The sequence below is a fragment of the Acanthisitta chloris genome, unplaced genomic scaffold (assembly GCF_000695815.1).
Source record: "Acanthisitta chloris isolate BGI_N310 unplaced genomic scaffold, ASM69581v1 scaffold16051, whole genome shotgun sequence".
Taxonomy (NCBI): domain Eukaryota; kingdom Metazoa; phylum Chordata; class Aves; order Passeriformes; family Acanthisittidae; genus Acanthisitta; species Acanthisitta chloris.
In genome coordinates, this window is record NW_008657784.1 from 51,482 (window position 1) to 65,900 (window position 14,419).

General features: G+C 37.7%; 1 protein-coding gene across 1 annotated transcript in view; it reads left to right on the forward strand.

Moving 5' to 3' along the window:
• The window catches only part of LOC103811869 (high affinity cAMP-specific 3',5'-cyclic phosphodiesterase 7A), a gene marked incomplete at its 3' end in the record, with an annotated part of 32,990 nt that extends 19,013 nt beyond the window's left edge, over positions 1–13,977 (forward strand). Inside the window, exons 4-7 of the mRNA XM_009084868.1 lie at positions 6,655–6,806; positions 8,464–8,527; positions 10,776–10,871; positions 13,877–13,977. Of these exons, the coding sequence (XP_009083116.1) occupies positions 6,655–6,806; positions 8,464–8,527; positions 10,776–10,871; positions 13,877–13,977 (413 nt within the window). The remainder of the gene's footprint in view (positions 1–6,654; positions 6,807–8,463; positions 8,528–10,775; positions 10,872–13,876) is intronic.
• Between the last annotated feature and the right edge of the window lie 442 nt (positions 13,978–14,419).

Here is a 14,419-nt window from a genome sequence, read left to right on the forward strand (position 1 = left end):
ATTTTGCTTCAGTGAGGTTTGTTAGTTCACACTGTATTGTAAGCTGCAGATTTGCTTTGCCCACTGGGTGGATACAGGTTACAAAAAATGTACAGAGCTGCAGGATTGCTGGGACTTGGTATGGAAAGACTATGCCTTGTATATAGCTTCCTAGTCCTGAGATTATTGGAAAATGTTGCTCATTCCAGCACAGGAATGGCATTGTTTCATTTAGGTGTTTACAGAAATAATAAGATGAGCCAAAATTCAAGACAGGTATGTTAGCAAAATCCTGTAGATACCTTTTCACAGTGTTTTCTTTACATTTTCGCTGCTGTGCAATGACTTTACAGTGCCATTGGAGAAATGGTACTTACTTCATACTGAAGTAGTCTAATCTCTGCACTTTGAATAGTTTCTGTCAAATTAGCTCTGCTTTGAGCAGAGAATTGGATTAAAGGACTTTCAGAAGTCTCTTCAGTCCCTTCCCACCTAAATTATTTTACTGTTCTGTGGCACTTTGCTAAAGCAATATTTTGTTTTGTATGATCCTTCAGGAAAGACATTTCCTTTGGTGGTGGTGATGCCTAGCAGTTCTCCTCCATGAGGGAGGATCTGTTGAAAACTACTGGAGTACTTAAGAGAGTTGTGGCACTGGTAGAATTCCTTGAAACTTAACAATTTTTCCTGATTCCACTAAGTCAGAAGACACTTGCAAAGCCATGTTTGTTTCCTTTATCCTTAACCTACAGCATATTTCCCAGTGTTCATTATTATTTGAAGGGAAAAAAAGTACTGAATGTATCATACATTAATACCAAAACAGGCTTAATTTTTTCTTTTAAGTGGAAGAGGGGGTATAGTGCCTAACAGTGATGCTGTAAGGGCTTCAGGGTGGTTCTAAGGAAGACAGGAAGTATAATAACGTATTTTAGACCTCAGTTGTCTTTTGATGCAAGTTTTAAGTCCTTGCTGAAATTGCATCTTCCAACCAAAATCATAGTTTTACATAATACTTTGGTACCGAATGTCTTAAAAATGCTTCAAAATGCAAATTGTGAGTGGAAATCTTAAAGAAGAACTAAGTAACAGGACTTGTGGAAAACGTTCATGGATCCAATCTAAAGCATTTCTTAATGGTTTGATGGGAATAGATGTGACATGAGAATGCTGATGGGTCCCTCTAGTGGTGTGAAATGCTACATAAGACTTTCAAGTTATTCATAAATAGAAAATTGTATCCTGGAAAGATGAATCTTGAGACAGGTGCATCCTTAGAAAGATGCTTATAATTAGCTTGTGAAATGGAATATTTCTTTCAAACATACATATTTACAGGTAGTGGAAGCTTTCAGATATTATGTCAGGTTTAGTGATAGTATCTGCTATGTAAAAATGATAAGTGTGTAGTTGGTTTAATATGGAAAAATCATGAGAGATAAATTCCATTAAAAGTGGTTATTTGCTTCATATTTTTTCGAGGAAAAAACCTCCTCTGGTGGTTCTATGCACCTCAGACTGTAGTGTTTACATTCAAGCATAAGAAAGACATGTCCTCTCAAATATTTTTTTTTACATTTCTCTTCCTGTTAGGGGCAGTGACACCTGAGATCCCCAGTTGTGTTCTTGATATTGGCAATAGCAAAAAGCAGTGATTTTTAGGCTGTATAGTTGTCTCTTTGCCTTTTGGGCTGTATCAGGGAAGAAGTGGAGGTACAGTTCTTATGCTGGATAGCCTTGTTTCGACCAGAGGGTGTGAGACACTATCTTTTCATTAAAAGAAAATCGAAGCATATTGTTAGGGTTTCAGTTTTCCATCAATAAAAAATTAAACCAAATCGTGATTAAGTTGTTCCTTTTGTTGACTATCCGTGCTATATGAAAGATGCAAAAATTCCGAGAGTCAATCTATCAGCAGCATATTATGACTTTATAAGTGATTATCACTTGTCTTTACTATTTTTATATGTGTATGAGAAAAAAAATTTAATATCCCTGTGAAATGTGATAAAACGTTTTTTTAGGTCTTCATGAAATATGACACACTTAAAAGATTGGAAGTGGGAAGAGATTAAAATTAGTGTCTTAGAATACAGATGAAATCTGTTGCATGAAGGCAACTTGGCATTATTCTATTTTATTACTGTGTATGCATAACATTAGCAAAAGAACTGATATTAGTAACCAGGATTACTTTTTTTTTTTAGAGAAAGGAATGTTTTTATTATACCAGTATCTCACTTAAAATGCTTAGGAAGAAGAATATAACCATTTTAATAAAGCAAACAAAAAGTGCAAAAACCTTGGAAAATACTTTGGGTGATAACTTCAGGTTGGAAGGGAAGGGGAATGTCGTAGGGCAGCTGCCGTTGACTACATACGAAGGTCTACAGTTTGTCTTCTGGTTCTGTGCATCAAAGGCACTTCTGAATGCTGTAGCATCCTTCATACCCACCACGCAGACTTTGCATTCATTCTCTTTCAGTTCTTAAGGCTTTAAAATGTCGTATTTGTTTTCTCATGCTATTTTGTCTTTAAACTGTCCTTAAGAGCCAATGGTCAGTATTGGATATTAGAAGGGTATTTAGCACACTGAAAGCTCCAAATGAAAGATGTTTGGGCTGGGATGGTTTTGCAGCATGCTTATTCATGAGCAAATGTAATGCACTTTTCATTCTTCACCACCTTCTTTCCATAATAAATGCATTATTGAACCTTGATAGGGTCTCTGAAATTAGCATTTTGTTTCGTGACTCACGATGGAAGAGGGTAGGCTGTCATTCTCGTATTAATCATGCACATAAAGGAATGAATGTGCCAGGAGGGAAATACCACATTTCCACTGCACAACTATGTTGTTCATTTTACCAGTCCTTCCCGTGAACTGGTCTTAGCTGCTCTCCCTACCAGAATCACAAAGCAGGTGGGTTTTTTGTCCGTAATAATAATTTATCTGTTAGGAGAAGGAAACAGCAGGCACGGTTGCTATCAGTGCTGCTGCAGCTGAAGAACCTATCTTCCCCCCACTCCCTTCCTTGAAAGGCAGCTATTTTCTGTGTCAGCCTTCCTTTTTCAGTTAATAACCTGTCAAACCTCCGCATCTGACTCGCGTGTTCTGAATTGTCTTGTGGCAAATACTTACCTGTTACAGAGAGGGAAATTTACTTCTCAGGTTGGTGTAGTCCCCTGAATTAGGGTTTTGAATCTGCAGAGGGATGGCAAGGCTCAAGATCTCCTCATTTGGAAGTTACTCTGATCATTGCAGATCTAAATGATAAGACATTTAGTCAAGATGTTATTACCTAGCTTGAGCTATACATGTACAATAACTGGTAGTTCAAAGGGAAGTGCAAAGCTGTGCCCTTGGGGAGGAACAGCCCCAGGCACCAGCACAGGCTGGGGGTGACCAGCTGGAAAACAGCTTTGCAGAAAAGGACCTGAGGCTCCTGGTGGGCACCAGATTGAATATGAACCAGGCATGTGCCCTTGCTGCAAAGAAAGCAAATGGTATCCTGGGCTGCACTAGGAGGAGAACTGCCAGCAGATGGGGAGAGGTGTTCTGCTGCTTTAGTCAGCACTGATGAGGCCTCATGTGGAGTTCTGTGTCCAGTTCTGGGCTCCCGAGTAAATGAGAGACAGGGATGTACCAGAGAGAGTCCAACAAAGGTGAGAAAGATTAAGGGGCTGATGAGGAAAGGCTGAAGGAGCTGGGACTGTTCAGCCTAGAAAATGCTCAGGGAGATCTTGTCAATGTATATAAATGCCTGAAGGGAGGATGCAAAGAGGATAGAGCCCGGCTCCTTTCAGTGGTGCCCAGTGCCAGGACCAGAGGCAATGGGTACAAAACGAAATACAGGAGATTCCCTCTGAAGATCAGGAAACACTTTTTCATTGTGAGGGTGACCAAGTGCTGGCACAGGTTGCCCAGGGAGACTGTGAAGTCTCCATCCTGAGAGATACTCAAAAGCCTCTGGCATGCAGTCCTGGGTGATGTGGTTGAGGTGGCCCTGCTCGAGCAGAGGAGTTTGACCAGATGAACCCCAGAAGTTGTTTCCTACCTCAGCTGTTTTGTGATTCTGTAATAAGCAGCGTTGCTGCCAGGAAGGCTGAAATGGTTTGTTTGAATTGCATCAGCTGGAGTAGTACTTTTTTCTTCTTTACTTTTTTTTTTTTTAAACAAGGTAGAAAAACTAAGATTAATGTGTAAAATTAATGGTTCATGAGCTATACAAATTGGTGATAATTTAGAGAGTTTAAATATATTTAAAAGAGGAATAAGTCTCAATAGCATATCACGGAGTAAAGAGTAATGATGGTTCAGCTTCACAGAAAGCCAAATAACTCATTTGCCTCTGTACCTGCGTCATCATCATCAGAAGAAATACTGAAGCAAGAACACGTGCAAACTCCCCCCAGTGACTTACAAGAATAGGTGGAACACAGGCCTATACTGCCGAATTACTGCACCTCTGTGTTCTGTTCTGTGCTTTGCTGCCAGAAGCTGCTGTTTCACTTGTATTACGTACATCATACTGGTCTGTCAAAGGTTAACAGGTGGCCTCTGTGACAGTGAAACTGAATTTGTAGCATGACAACAAAAATAGGTTTTTGTAAAGTATAGAACTGTAGAAGAGTACTCGAGATCTAGGAAAAGTATCTGTGCTTCTGGAAGAGTGCTCATTTTTCCTACTTTTAGGGAAGTTCCTGGCTTTTGTATGTGACTTTGTGGATAATTTAGAACATTTTATGACCTAATTATAACCATTTTTGATTATTCTATTTTCAACCTAATAGATTCTGGTTTGAAATTTGGGTTTTGAAGGGATTGGATCAAGATTGAAGGGGAAGAACTTCTTACCTGAAGTCTGTGCTCTGGTAACAGCAGCAGCTGTATTGCTCCCTGCTGCTCTGTCCTGCAGGCTGGCAGTGCTCAGATTGTAACCTCATGTTAACAAAGGTGCTTAGAAATACTGGCAATGCAGCATGACAGAATCTATTTATTTGCCTGCTGTGCACAAATGTTGCTTTATAAACAACCTCTGCAATATGTAGTTCTCCTGTTTACTTAACTGGGAGATGTAGGTACCAGTGTCTTCAGAGGAAGTGTCCTTGGCCTTGAGCATGGTAACTTGATGAAAGATATTTCATGTGAAGTTGCCTGTCTTAGCCCTTGGAAACTGATGTGGACTTCAATGTCTTGATGCAGTGTTTCAGGCAAGTCTGAAAGAACATTCCAGTGTTGTCAGTTCAGTCTCCATTAGGGCTGAGTGTCGATGTGGAATTCTGCTGCGTTTGGTTAGATACTGTATGTTCACATGATTTGGTTCTGTTCAGAGGTGTTTTATTAGTGTGGTTTGGAAATGATAATGAGCTAACCTAGAACAGAAAGTAAGTTGGATCTTCTGCAGGGAGAAGAATTTAAATAAAGATTTATTTTACATAGAATTAAGCTGCTGTCGCTAGAAGTCACTAAGGGTTTTAATTGAGGTTGTCAATAAGGCTACTACACCTTTTCCTGCACAACATTTTAGACTGACTTTAAGAACAAAAGTTGTAACTCCTTACTTCACCAACTTCTAACATGCTGTGTTCTTGGAAGGACAAGAGATCTGTACACCAGAGTTGAGCTCATGTTGGTTTTGAGGATCTGCATTTTTGAAAAGAACGTGTTAGCATTGACTTGCTTACTTCATACCTTATTTTTTGTCTTTTAACACGAGTCATTTTGGGTAGAATGAGCGAATATCCAGATTATTGACTGTTGGTTGTATAAAACTGCTATTGGAGGTACTGCTGAAAAGAAAGTAAAGGCTGAGTTTGTCCTTAAGTATTTCAAAATGAGATTATCTGACTCATTGCAGAAAGCTATGGCTATGCATAGTTTGATCTTGAGGTTTTTAAAACACTTCAGGCATATCAAGTGGAATTGAACATAAGCTAGCATCAGTCCTTCAAATAAACCAGTTAACCTAATAAGAGTAAAACAAAAATATTTGGTTTAACATTTGAAAAGGCTAAAATAATTTTCTGTCGTGTTTTCACTGTACTGGGAAAGAGAATTGCATATGCTGTGAAAATAAATGTGGTACTCATTTGGCAGAAGAGCATAATTATCTGCAAAAGCATCAAAATGACTTGAGTGTTTTTAAAGTTTTGCCAGTAGCAGAGTTAAGAGATTTTCTGAGTTTTAAAATCTTTGTAAGTTACTTGTAGATGTTCAAAGCCTACTTGTATCTCCTGTACCAACAAGCAATTACTGATACTGGTGTACATACCTTATGTGACTTGTTAGGGACACAGATTGGATGTGCATACATGAGAGCAGTGTTCCAAAAATAATTTGTTTGTGGTACTGGGTGTGTTTTTACACAAATTCCATAGCGTTTCTGTCCTTTCAGTAACAGAGTTCCTTAAAAAGATAAGTTGCAGCTGTGATTTAAATACTGCTTTTTCTTCACAGGATGCTTATACAGAACTTTTTTTCCAAGCCAAGGCTCTGTGCTTATTATAAATAAAAACGTCTGTATTTGTGGCTAAAATGTTTCATACACCCAAAAATCGCATTGTCTTTGTGCTAAACTTCCCTGAAAACTCATCTTTTTGATAAAAGTTTTTTAGAGAGAGTGTTTATTTTCTTGTTTGGTTTGTTTTTGTTTTTTTTTTCTTTTGTTGTAGCAAACTCTGAAATTGAAGTCTCTGTGTCTGCGAGAAATGTGAGAAGGTTACTTAGTTTCCAGCGATACCTGAGATCTTCCCGATTTTTCCGTGGTATCACTGTTCCAAATTCTTCAAACATTTTAGATGATGATTATAATGGACAAGCAAAGGTTGGTTGCTTGACTTTTAATTTTTTTTCATGATTTTTAAAATGCTTGCTAGTCTGTGTAACTACATTGCCTGTTAAAAGTGCAGCCAAATACAAATTTTAAGTATGGGTTTTTTTACCTGTGTAAGTATTTTTGTGTGTTTAGATAAATGTGTATATATATATATATGTATTAATAAAGTCCAGCCAACAATTGCATGGTTTCTAACAAACTCGCTTACTGCCCACAGTCATACTGGGATGATTTTTATGTGATGAGTGTTTTTTTCTTTATTTTTTTAAAAAATCGGTGAGTGAAGGATGCATTTGAATAATTGAAGACAAAAATGAAGACAGGAACGTGTATCTGTATTTAAGAATGCAGTTGAGCAATTTGGGCAGCTATTCCCCCTCTTTCATTTTTAGTCTAACCTCACTAATGAACATCTGAAAGAGTCATTAACTACTGCTGCAAACTCAATGAAATGCTGTAAACGGTTTCTCAGGACATGTTTATGCCAAACCGACTTTTTTTTTTGGCTGGCAATTCTTCTAGAAAACTCTGATAGCTGTAGTGTGCCTGTGCAGCACTAAAGCAGGGAGGGCAGGTACTACAAAGAGAGGTGGTGCTAAGAGCACCACCTCTTGTGGGGACAGGGGATAGATAGTGCCGCAGGGGACTGAGCAGGCAAAGATTGGTCAGGTTGTTCAAGATCCCCAAGGCTGTGGCACTGCATGCAGTGCTTATTTGTTTGTCATCTTGACACAGAAAAAGAATATACTTATAATACAACAAACTGTTTGTGCTGAACATGATCAGGCTGTGGTGTAGGAAGAAATCTGGTAACCTGGAGGATGTAGCTTAAAAATGTCCATGTAATTGAATAGTAAAGAGATCTTGTCAATTCTCTTGTTTCTTCTGGTAGCAGAGTTCTAGTGGCTGGTAGAGAAAAGCTAGAATGTATCATTTGATCACTGAACACCTCTACCAATCTAATGAGAACAGGAGTAGGCAGGTGTCTGTTGTAAAGTATGCTGGACAGGAATTTCTGATACAGGTAGGGGAGGCAAAGATCGTGACTGCTGAACTCTGCTGAGGCCTCAAGTGCTGTTTGCTGTTCTTGCTCGTCCCTGTTGCTAGAAGAACAGTTCATGTGTAACAGCTGTGAAGATGTGCTAGGTCAGGGAGATGGAAAGTCAAAGGCCATGTTCTTAAAGAGATTGACATGCATTATGGCTCATATACCTATTAAATCATCTGGACACTATTTTACTTCTATAAGCACAGGAAAGAGGAAATGAAGTAAAAGACTACACAGATGAGTTTACTAGTTTATTGCAAAAACTAAAGTGAGAGAAGACTGAATGCAGAGTCTTTCATACTGTTTCTGGTTTTAACCTAATTGGTTTTAATTGTGTCTTACTTCTTTTAAGAAATTGAATAAAAGATGAAAGGAAAATCTCCAACGAGTTCTGTCAAGGCACTTCTCAGTTTTTTAATTTGTAACGTGTATTTTAAGGTTTTTCAGACAAATGCAGTTACTCTTCCACTACTATTTTTTTTTGTATGTAGAAATTCTAAGACTTGATCTGTCTCTGAAATCTTAAATACTCCTCCAGGCTACAGAAGATAGGCATATACTGATTAAAAAAATGACAGCTTTTGTGTTTTCTTTCAGTGTATGCTGGAGAAGGTTGGAAATTGGAATTTTGATATTTTTCTTTTTGATAGACTGACAAATGGTGAGTTAACTTCTGCTATTTCGTTAGTATTTTATCTCCTGACATAACTTAACTAATCCACTTACGTTGCAGTGTATGATTACTTGTTCACTAAAAAGCACAAATTTCATCAGGTAGTACTTTTTGACTTAATAGTCTTTAAGTCCTAGTTTGTCTGGTCACTCTCTTAAAATAATGATACTGTCAGTACTGATAATATTTGTTGATTTGTAGAAGAGTCACTTCATGTACTTTGTAGGTTGTTGTTCTCTTAGTAATTTATGGTAGTAATTTGATATAAATTAACAAATAAATTTACTACCTTAGACTTTCCTCGTTTATGGGCAGCTGGTAATTTATATGGTTGTGTTCAAAAGGTCATTTATATTGAACAAGTATTTTTCTGATAAATGCAGCTTTAGAATAGTTCTATTAGTTTATAGTACTATCAGAAGGCATGTTGGGGTGAATGCATTATAATTATGATGTGTAAATACCTGGAGAATTTGGAGCTGAGCAGGCAGAGGCTGCTGTATGTATAGCTTGCACAAGATAGAGGAAGGAAAAGAACATGATGGTTACTTTTGTGTGCCTGTCACAAATAGCTGTAGGAACTACAGAAGTATTTGCTAAAAAAAATAATAAAGTATTGTTTAAGCTATGGACAGTCTAAGTGTGCTAGAAAGGAGGAGGGAGGGCTGCTGCAGTGGGTAGGGTCAAGTTTTGTATTATAATGCCAGCAGTGCAAACAGGGTTTAGAAGGGAATGGAAGGAGATGACCAAGTTCAGCACCACAGTGACGTTTGTGCCAGTGTGGGAGGAGAATGGAGGGCAGCTCTTGCAGGTTTTACATCAGTCATGTGGAGCAGGTAGCAGAGTTGCAGTTAGAGTGTTTAAAGTTGGCAAAGAGAAATGTTTAGAAAGGAAAATGTGGCACCAGAAGATAATTTTCTCTCCTATTCTGTTGAAGGGGCGCTTGGCTTAACCTAGTGTAAAAGCAGTATCCTCACAGTTTGATTTAATGCAGAAAATGGGTAGAAAAAATGAAAATAGCAAGGATTTTAAAATTAGAAAGTTTCTATAGATAATGATAGACTTTAAATTAGATAACTGAATGAGAAAAAGCTGTGTGCAAGTTAAACTAATCCAAAATAAGCTATGTTTGCAAACAAATTATTATATGGGAGTAATCTGAAGGAATCTTTGTAAGAGTCCTCTCTACCTTTTAAATATGCTTTTTTACAAATATATTGAAGATACTACCAGTAGAGCTTCTATTGTGGAAGGCTTTCTATGCCACCATTGGTTTTGCATCCTGATTTAATCATTTTAGGAGGTCATTTAGATCCAGGCAGCCTTGTTCTTGAAAGTTTGTAAGGGGAGAATGCTGTATATAAAACTCTGGTGGATGAGCTGCCCTGGATGAACCTGTGGGAAACAAATTACTCAGTAAATGTTGTTTGAAGAATTGAGGGAGTGACATGCACACAAGAATACATTAATCATAGTAATAAGCTAGATTTAGCAGGAGTGTTTGCCCTTTTGTGCCTCAGTTTTTGTCTGTGCTAGGTTCTTTAATGCTAAATGAAGATAGTCAGCCATTACATAATGTTTGCAGAGCAAGCTATTTCAAATCAACATTTTGGGCTATTTCTCTGTCTCTTACAGTTTTACTTGTTTTACCACTGCAAATGATTATAATATAGCTATGAGTAGGCAAAGTGCATTGTAAGCTTGTAATGGTATATGTTTCCTAGGGAAATGTAAAACTTTTCTTTGAGTTATGTGTGAAATAAGGAGTAGTTCAGCAAAATATATGAGGAGAATGAGAGAGAGCATATGTACAATGTGTGCTAATCAACAGTGGTGGCTAACTTTTCTTGCTGCCTGATCATTTCTGTATTTGGTTTTAAGCTGTATGTGTGTTCTTGCTAAGTTGCATAAAGATATTTATGAAGTTGAATATCATTGTAACAGGTTTGCATGTTGAAACCTGTTGCTTTTTCAATGCTCTGTAACGTTTTCCTCCTATCAGTTGACAATGGACAGTTGGTGAATGCATTATAATTAAGCAAAGACATTGGTGATTACTTGATGTACCTAATGGAATCTTGTCATGCAGTAAGATTTAAATATGTATCATAAATTGCTGTAGAGAAATTTGCTTGTATATTTTTTGCGACCAATTTGTTTAAAATAATTCATTTCTTATGAAAGAGTCACTGATTTCATGGCTTCCAATGAATTAGTATTTTCATCTTATTTTTAGGAAACAGTCTAGTCAGCTTAACCTTTCATCTGTTTAATCTTCATGGACTAATTGAACACTTCCAATTAGATACGATGAAACTTCGTAGATTTTTGGGTAAATACAGCCTTTTATTACGATGAATATTGCTGTTTATCTGCATTTTTGTGCCTTAACTGAAGTGCTGGTGTAGCTTAGCAATAAGGTTTGAAGAGTACTGATGCAGTTCAGATTGTGCAGTGATTTAAATAGCACTGATTGAGACAATCTCTCAAAGTTTCTGAGTGTTAAATCCAAACAAGTATTACCAAGTTCAGTAGTTTCATAGCAGATGCTGCATACCATTTATTAAATCTAAATCATCAGAAGTATGTGTGACATTGTGTGACATTTACTTTGGGAAAGGCAGGACAGCTCCTTACTTTGTTTTGATTTTCATTTCTGTATTGATCTTTACTTCCCAAGTTAATGATACAGTTTCCTAACTCTATGGAGTATGTTGGGTTGGCCTTATTTACTGGTGCCAATTCACTGCTGTCTCTGGCTTACTCAAACTCTTCTACAAGTAAGCACTCTAATGTGGGCACAGCTTTTCCCTAGACAGAGTGCAGGACAGTTTTACTCCAGTGTTTGGGCCTGTGGCACTGGAATGATTCAATGGAAAGAATTGTAAATACAACATGGAATATTCAAACCAAGTGGGACATTCGCTCCACAGCTGGAAGAGTTCTCTTTCTGCATCTCAATATGTAGGCAGGGGCTGGTGTGAGACTTCTTTCCTTTGGTTCTTCCATGACAGTACCTCTTATTTCATTTTGTGAAAAGTAGGATGATTTTTTTTTTTTTTTTTCAGTTGAGCAGAAGAAACAAATTTCTGGTCCCTTTTAGCAGTGTTTCACAGGTTCAGACAGAACAATTCTGTGATTACAAAGCTTGTCATTTAACAGGGGAAAATCACATTTGAAAGTCTTTTGTCCCCTTTCAAATAAGGGAATGTTTTTGTTTCCATCATTTAGTTCTCTTTCAGGTTAAGAAACGAAAATAAATCAGTTCTGTCTTGCATTTCATGTTGTTTTAAAGTGGATTCAATTTCTTCTAGTTTCAAGAAAGGTGTATCAGGTGACCTTAATGACAGATATATTGTAATGTGAAGAAAATGGTTATAGAATTCTGGTCTTAGGCTACTCGAGCTGTAACTGAGCATGGTTTGTCTTTCTCCTCTTGCTTATCTCCTCCTTAGTTGAGATTTAGCAAATGATAGTACTTGAAATGAAAGACAAGTTAGGAGTGACTGGATTAATTATCTGGTTATCAAAAGATGGTGACTACTCTAAAAGGAGATTAGACTTGGAAGAAGACAAAATTTTACTCTAATTTTGAAAGTTACCACCTTTCCCTTTTTGTTAATGCCTTCTAATTAATATCAATAAGCAGAACATTTCTTAGCTCTGCCCTAGTCCATCTGTTACATCAAGGAACCTTTCTTCCAAATACAGCTTCCTAGCATGAACATAGTTTGTTCTTTTCTTTTCTACCTCTTATACTCTAGTCCAAAGTAATTTGAAGACCAAATTCTGGAAGACTAAGACAGCTCAAGTGGTCCATAGTGCCATACAAAATTCACTTTATTTGAGAATTTACAGGAATCTTTTTAAGCAGAGAAATCTGGTTTTAGTCCTCAGTAGGATCTCAGTATTTTACTTTGTGTGTGTGTATATACGTTTATACACATATGTAGTCTTTCAGTGATTCCCAAAGGTTACTTGGAGATCTGCATCTTCCTACTGTGTGTTTTCAAGTTCTTATTCCAGACCTGAACAAGGGGAGAGAAATTACAAAGTACTACATTCTTCAAAACATAAAGTTGTGCTGTTCTAGTTTTGGCAGACCATGGTCAAAATGTTGACCTCGGTCTGTGTTATTAAAAAACATAAAGTAGGGAAGTTGTAGACTTCAGGACTAGCATATGAAGCCCCCAAAAATTGAGGAGTAAGCCAAGGATATATGCATTCATGCCCTTGATGTGAGGAATAGGTGGGAGAGAGTTCTACTGCAGGTTAATAGAGCCTGGAGATGCTTGTTTTCATTATTTTTCATATGAGCTGTCAGCTGTGCGATGAGTACTGTTGAGCTTATATAATGGTTACAGTATTTTGACTTCAACCACAGCTCTTCAGAAATCTCATGTCAGTAATGATGTAGCAGGGAAGTCACAGTTACATGGATGGTTTGGGCTTGTAAACTGGGTAAAAAAAGAGGCTGTGGGCATGTTTGTTTGCATGGGACTGACAGACTTGGGAGAACTAATGTGTCACATCAGGCAAACCTTTAGAATATACTTTGATTGCTGTGCTTCAGATCTTCTTCCCCTCCATCCTTTTTATCGTTATAGTTCTTTCATTCCAGGTACTTGAGTTAATGTTGATGTCCTTTAAAGAATTCTACCCATAATGTTATAAGACAGACAGGAAGATGGATAAAATAGGAGGAAAGCAAGGAAGAAGTCAAATAGGGAATATTAAATCTAGGAGTGGTTAGTCAGACCATCATCTAAATGAGATTGTTTTCTAAACTGCATATGGGCTTAAATTTGTCTACAGGCAACTATGAGAAGATTCCTATAAACACATAGAGGTGACTTTCCATGACTCTTTCCGGAAGGGGAAAGAAAAGCACTTCATTTGACAGGAAAGCAGTGCCTAATTCCTCTGATCCTGTCTGTTTTCAAGGCATGATGCAAAGTCATCTTGATGCTTTGGTAAAGAGTGCCACCTTAGTTTTGTATTCAGGGTTGCCTCACCATTCAGACAGGATAGATTATCAAAGGGAGCCTTCCTTGGGAAGTTCTCAAAGTATCTCAGATTATATATTGATTTAAAGTTGTTTACTTTTTGCTCTGAGATGACTTCACATGTAGTTGATTTCCTTTAGAAAATACTGTTTCTTCGCATAAAAATCTTACACCTGCATCGAGGTTCAGCTGATGATTTATTGACTCTGATGCTTTTATGTGTATGTAACTTGTGATATTGCATATTTCTGTGCCTAATAAGGGAATATAAAATGGTACTTGAAAAAATTGCTGTTTTATTTAAATTTGGATATTTGTTATTTTCCTGCAGTTATGGTTCAAGAAGATTATCACAGTCAAAACCCTTACCATAATGCAGTTCATGCTGCTGATGTGACTCAGGCCATGCACTGTTACTTAAAAGAGCCCAAGGTAAGGGAGTGTTCCCACTTTTACATCCCATGTACATACAGAAATGGATGTACTTGTGTGTGAGCATATGAATGGATTGTGCACACATATCACAGAATCGGTTAGGCTGGAAAAGACCTCAGAGATCATTGAGTCCAACCTTTGATCACCACCTTGTCAACTAGACCATGGCACTAAGTGCAATGTCCAGTTGTTTGTTGGAGACCTCCAGGGGTGGTGACTCCACCACCTCTCTGAACATCCCATTCCAGCCCTTTCAGTGAAAAAATTCCTCCTGATGTCCAACTTGCACCTCCCCTGGCACAGCTTGAGGCTGTGTCCTCTCATCCTGTCGCTAGTTACCTGGGAGAAGAGGCTGATCTCCACCTGGCTACAACCTCTTTTCAGGTAGTTGTAGAGAGTGATAAGGTCATATGTATTTTTGTGTGTGTGTGTGTGTGTG